A 6,696-nucleotide genomic window follows, 5' to 3' on the forward strand; every position below is an offset into this window, starting at 1 on the left:
GCTGCTGGGGCAGGTTGGGAATTTCCAGAGCCTCTTGCCCTCCCCAGAGGGCGGCAGCACCCGGCATCATCACCCTCTTGTATTGTGGCACGGGAGCCGCAAGTTTCCCCGGGGCTGCTGGGTGTAAAGACTAGAGCGGAATCGCACCCGCTCGGATCTTTCCAACGCCTCCCTTGTATCTACAAACCGGCAGGCTCTGGTTCATTTTTAAACTGTCGCTAACAAAGTTGCATTTAAAAAAAAATCGTAAGGAGTCGGCGTGTGGATGGAGGAAGGGCGGGGGGGGGGCAGGGAATTCATCACGAGTCAACAGAGCAGCATTGATGAAGCGCTAGTGTGACTTACAGAGCGAACAAATTACTGTGGTAAAGTGATCTCACTCTTGTACCAGTGCCATCCTTCCAATCCAGGCCGTGCTTAAAGATAGCCCACTCAACAGCTCGCGCTCTGCGCAGCGCGTGCGTGCACAACAGCAAAGAGCGTTTAAAGCATGCAACGAGCCAGGCAGGTTTGCAATGATGCAAGCAACAGGAGAACAACGTGCATCTCCTCCAGGACTTGCATCGTGTATGGCCAGAGTGGAGCGTACTTGCTTCTCCTGTCGGGGCGCGGAGAATCCTCCCCCTCCCCCGCATCTTCCCCCCGCCTTCCCCCGTCCATGTGGTTGCGGGCAACCAAGCGCCTTTTCCCCCCTCAGAGTTTGGTTACAAAAAGGGAGCGAGCGGCTGTGGGGCGGGGTGTCGGCGCCGCGGCTGGGGCCAATCGGCGGTTCCGCCGGAGCCGGTTGCTAGAGGTCTCCACGTAAATCAAAGCGGTGGGAGCCAATGGGAGGGCGCGGGAGGGAGGAGCCGGGACGCGTGCCTTTGCAGTGGGCTCTGCCAAGAGGACTTGGGGGGGAGCGAGAGGAGAGAGGAGCCCGAGGCGAAAAAGTAGCTGTCAAATGCGCGGCTCCTTTAACCAGAGCGATCAGTCCGGCTCGGAGAGTCATGGCGACCACAGCGTCTAACCACTACAGCCTGCTCACCTCCAGCTCCTCCATGGTGCATGCGGAGCCGCCGGGGAGCATGCAGCCGGGCGCCGGCTACAGGGATGCACAGACGCTGGTGCAGGCGGACTACACGCTGCAGAGCAACGGGCACCCGCTCAGCCACGCTCACCAGTGGATCACGGCGCTGTCCCACGGCGGGGGAGGCGGCGGCGGCGGGGACTCGCCCTGGTCCACCAGCCCCCTGGGCCAGCAGGACATCAAGCCCTCGGTGGTGCAGCCCGGGGGCCGAGGGGACGAGCTCCAGCAGCACCAGCAGCACCAGCAACAGCAGCAGCAGCAGGGGAGACCGCCCCACCTGGTGCACCACGCCGGCAGCCACCACGCCGCCGCCGGGGCATGGAGGACGGGCGCCTCGGCTCACCTGCCGCCCAGCATGGCCTCCTCCAACGGGGGGCAAGCGGGGCTGCTCTACTCCCAGCCGCCGGGCTTCACGGTCAACGGGATGCTGGGCTCCGGCCAGCCGGGCTTGCACCACCACGGCCTGAGGGATGCCCACGATGAGCAGCAGCAGCAGGGGCAGCAGCAGCACCACGGCGGGGAGCACCCCGGGGGGCACCCGCAGCCGCACCCTCCGCACCAGCAGCACCCCGGGGGCGGCGGCGGCGGGGGCCACCACGACCCCCACTCGGACGAGGACACGCCGACCTCGGACGACCTGGAGCAGTTCGCCAAGCAGTTCAAGCAGCGCCGGATCAAACTGGGATTTACCCAAGCGGACGTGGGCTTGGCCCTGGGCACCCTGTACGGGAACGTCTTCTCGCAGACCACCATCTGCAGGTTCGAGGCCCTGCAGCTGAGCTTCAAGAACATGTGCAAGCTGAAGCCTTTGTTGAACAAGTGGTTGGAGGAGGCGGACTCGTCCTCGGGCAGCCCGACCAGCATAGACAAGATCGCAGCCCAGGGGCGCAAGAGGAAAAAGCGCACCTCCATCGAGGTGAGCGTCAAGGGCGCCCTGGAGAGCCACTTCCTCAAGTGCCCCAAGCCCTCTGCCCAGGAGATCACCTCGCTGGCGGACAGCCTACAGCTGGAGAAAGAGGTGGTGCGAGTGTGGTTTTGTAACAGGAGACAGAAAGAGAAACGCATGACTCCCCCGGGAGGGACTCTGCCCGGGGCCGAGGATGTATATGGGGCAAGTAGGGACACTCCACCACACCACGGGGTGCAGACGCCTGTGCAGTGAACTCACATGGGGGTTGGCGGGGGGGAATTGTCGTCCCCCCCGTTCCCACTCCCCCAACTTTTGATTGTTTTTTTGTTTTGTTTTGTTTTTTTTTAACGTTTTCTCCTATCTTAAAAACAGAACAACGACACACACATACAAAAACCTGCACTGGACTATCCCGCAAACGGTAGCAGGTGAAATGATGTGTTTTGATCTTTACAGGCGAGTGCCCATGCAATGGAGTGGAGTGAGTATCACACACAAACAGACGCGAGACAGACAGATACACGCACAGTGTCAGGCACTGAGAGAAAATTTTACAAAAAAACCCTCAATTAATTACGAAACAAGAATGGAACCGACTCTGAGCCCTGCTAAACACAAAGGCAGCTTTAATCTTGGAATGATGCTCAGTATAGGCACATGCTGCTGTGTTTATTTGATGTGGCTCCCCATTAGGAATAAAAAAATAAATCCCTTTTGATGTAGACAGTATTTAACCGTTTGAATTTGCACTGCAAGAAAATTGAAGTTTACATTAACAAATACATTTTTTTCCGACCTTGATGTTGCAAATGACTTGCATTTCCCACGGTGAGCGTGAGGGAACCATTGACCAGTCTACAAAATGTTACTGTGTTATAGCCCTTGCTTTCTTAATGTGTATATGTGACCTTTTGTTATAAACAAGTCTTCTTACATATGTGTAATGTTTATTTTCTCCATTTACCATAGCAAATATATATAAACAAACAACTTCCACTTTCAAGAGATCTGACTCTCACAAACGCTTAAGACGTGCCTTCAGAGGCAAGCGTCCAGTTTGGAAGAGAATAATGAAAACCAATAACGTAAACTTCATTTTCAGGCAGTGTTTCGGGGTTGGGGACAGTAAAAGAAAAATGAATAGAGACTAATTGCTTCATTTTAGGGAGGAAGGCCCGTTGTGAAAGCGCTCGGAGGAAATGTTGTGGAGGTTAAATGTATGTCCAGAGTTTTCCAACAGAAAGAAAGTGACACTTTGAAGAAAACCGGGAGGAGGGGATATTTAACTTCAGACACCCCATATGTAAAGTTCTCTGTGTGCTTTTACTATTCCTAATTACATAGCACGGGAGTATATGTGCTGATGTCAGCCTCTAAACTTGGTTTTATTGAGCAGTTTCAACAAAAAGCTATAAACAGAAAGAACGGAGAACTTGCATATATATACGTAACACTTAGCACACGGTTCTGTCTGCATATCTCTAGTGCATTTATTGTTGCTTTACTTCCCATATTTATTTTTCCGCTCATATATAAAAACCCCACGCCCTTTGCTCAACTCGCTGCTCCATTCATTGCACGAAAGGACTAGTTTAAGTTGGGCAGCCTTGTCTCTTTCACTGGGGGAGGGGGAACCAAAGGGAGTGGGGAAATGCCATTTTCAATTCCTCTTTTCTCCCCTTCGTCGATAGCTTTAAAGTGCATTTCTTGACATTAGCTCGATGGGAAACGGTTAACTTTCCAAAAACACAAACACAAAAGGCTATGGAGGGGAGTACAGACGAGAAAACTTGAAACAGTGGCTGTGTAGGAGATGGCGGGGCGGGGGGGACTTTACACTGTGCTAAGTACAAATTCACACATGAACTATGTAATCAGCACAAAAGGGTGCTGTCATAGGGAAAAAAAGCTTTTTCATAATCTGAAAAGTTTGCTTAGCTGAGTGTTTGGCAATTATGGAGAAAAACATGTGAAACATTCTCTCGATCAGCTCAACAGTGAATTCAATAGGTAGGACTTTAGAATACGTTTCTTACTGGCTTTTTAAGCGCCTGTCACATTTGGTTGTCTCTTATGTTCTTGGTGAGCAAATGGCGAGTTCTGTTAGGCGTATTTATTTGCCTTTATTCTGTTTTTTCCAACGATGGTCATAATGGTACAGGCACTGAGCTTTTGGGGGGGATGTATGCAGCTGCTTGCTATTTAGAGTGCTGAGGACTCGCTCCCAGTGAAAGATTCAGATCAGGGCAGATCCAGTGGTAAAGGGAGGAAATGAACTTTCAGACACATTAATATGTGGGTAAGGTCAGAAAAACAGAGTTCAGAGGATGTTTGTGAAAAAGCCTCTAACTCTAAATAGGTTTACTTAAAATAATAATAATAAAAAAGTTACCACGCAAACCTTACCACTATGTATATATGTTTAATATTTGTCCTTTGAAATGCAGAAATAGTTTAAATGTTTTCTTTGTCTATTTTTCTTTGTTTCTTTTTTTTTAAATGCTACCCAGGGAAATATTTTCATATCATTTTTAAGTGGCCTGCCTCAATGTATATTTATTTCTTTTAAAGCAAACAGGTTCTGGAAACTGTTTTTCTGTAGCTTTAAATGAGTAGGTAAACAAAATCTATATGGGATGTAATTTTTTTTAATTATTATTTTGTTTCCGTCTCTAAAAATACTTTGTTTTGGTACATTTGGATGTGCTTGTGGGGAAAAATAAAAACGCAGAGATCCTTATATATTTATGTTAAAGTAATATTTTATTATCTACATAAAACAGAAATGCACAATACCTTCATAGTTTGTTCTACTTATTGAAATATCTGTAATTTGTTTTTAAAGATAGCATTGATTTGCATAGTTCTTAAAATCTGAAGGGAGGCGAACGCTCTAGTATCTATACTGAGTTGTACTTCCTTTGTACTTAATGGGATTTTGGAGTAAGTGTTCTGGATATATCGACAGGTCCTCCGTTTATAACGTCCAGAGTCTTTTAGGTTAGCACACGAGGCCGTTCTCAGTTTGTCTTGCCAAATCTAACCGGGGCAGTATATTTTTAAGCATTGAATCCCATGATTGTAGGAGTGTCCTTCTTTTGCTGCTTCTCTAAAGAGCTCTGCTTTCGAAGCCAGCAGTCCCGTTCTCGTTGAAAGCATGTGGGAGAGGTGGCGAATATTTGCTCCTCTCTAGTCAGCTCTTAATTTAAGAGCAAAGGCGGAGCTTAATTATAAGGAGTCCTGTTAAAAACAACTAGATTTAAAGAAAAGAGCTGTCCAGTGACCTCTGGGGGGGATGCACACGCCGAGAACGCCCAGTGTTGACATGTACACTGTCTCTCTGGGTTGGGAAAACGAGCTGAATTTTGAATCGATTTAGAAAGCGAAGTGTTAGTTGGTTCCAGGGGCCCTGAAGAGCGTATAGAGGAACAATGCTGTATAAAAAAGTAACAAGTAGTCTAGTAATGGCGATGGCGGGCGCGTGGGGGAGGCGGTTAGATACAGCTGCGCTGTTTGTAACAAATTGGTCACTTTCAAGTGAAAGAGCTTCATGCTAAAGGAGCCCCTTTTGGAGCCTGGCTTACTGGTGGGCGAAATCAAACTGAGCAGTGTTAACACGTGCTCATGTGTTAAAATCCTTTTTGGTTTGCTCGGTTTAATAAATACAATATCCCCCTTTTAACGCTAGTTTCTAGGCGTGTTAGATTTCATCATCTTTTCTAACTCCTAGTCAATACTACACTCGTCCCAAACAGATTCGGCTAAATGATCTTATCTGTAGCTCGGGAGCGAGGTGTTTTGTGGCCACAGACATGCTGATGGGTAAAGTGTTTAAGCTGGGTATGGATTTAAAGTCCTAGGTCAATATTCCAGAGAACTGTCTGCAGAAAACAAGCAGCATCTGCCCTCTGCAGGACATTTCGGTGGACTTGGAGGAAATATTTGCTTCTGACAACAGGCCCTGGTTAACTCGAAACAATCACGTGGCAGCTGGACAAGATGTGACTTTGATGGATACCTGCCTTTCATAGCTGAGCAACAGTCTGCCTCCCCACTCCAGCCCCTGCACCTCTAGTTTGAGCAGCTCCAGGTTAACCGGAGTTTGATAACTGGACTATTTTTTTAAACACAGAGTAGAGTAGCACTGGAAGGAGATGAGCATCTTTCCAAAGACTTTTTCCCCTCTAGCCACAATGAACAAGCTTTTACCACCACCCCCTCAAAAAAAAAAAAACAAACAAAAAAAAACAAAACAAACAAAAAAAAACCCCACCCCATTCATGCAAACTAGGAACTTTGGATCATTATTTTGCTATTGGTAAATTAAGCAAAAATTACAAAAAACAATTACTAGGGCTGCAGAGTTTCCTGCAGATTAGAGGAAATATAGCACCTTAACACTATGTGGGGTTTAGAGCTGGGTTGAAGCACCGATTTCTATCAGAGACCTTGCTTTATAGATCAGATCTCAACAACAAGATGCGATTTCCTCTGCTCACTCCCTCTAAAGGAGGCCGAAGCCTGCAGGCAGAATTAGATTTTTATTATTATTATTATTATTATTATTATAAAGGCCTTTTATTTTCCGTTTCTATTAAGGCACCGAGTAGCTGAGAAGCAGCCAATATTATCTGAGTAGCAACACCAAATATTTGGTTGCAACCCAGACCCCCGCGGAGTAAGTTTCACTTCTGCGTGGAGAATGGCTTGGCTCGGCTCT

At 48.0% G+C, this 6,696-nt stretch overlaps 1 protein-coding gene across 1 annotated transcript; it reads left to right on the plus strand.

Moving 5' to 3' along the window:
- The first annotated feature begins 824 nt into the window (after positions 1–824).
- On the plus strand, positions 825–6,374 carry POU3F2 (POU class 3 homeobox 2). Its single transcript, XM_074948139.1, has one exon. The coding sequence runs from the start codon at positions 825–827 to the stop codon at positions 2,226–2,228; it is 1,404 nt and encodes a 467-aa protein (XP_074804240.1). The 3' UTR covers positions 2,229–6,374.
- The last annotated feature ends 322 nt before the right edge of the window (positions 6,375–6,696 follow it).

This window comes from Natator depressus, chromosome 3, assembly GCF_965152275.1.
Source record: "Natator depressus isolate rNatDep1 chromosome 3, rNatDep2.hap1, whole genome shotgun sequence".
Lineage (NCBI taxonomy): Eukaryota > Metazoa > Chordata > Testudines > Cheloniidae > Natator > Natator depressus.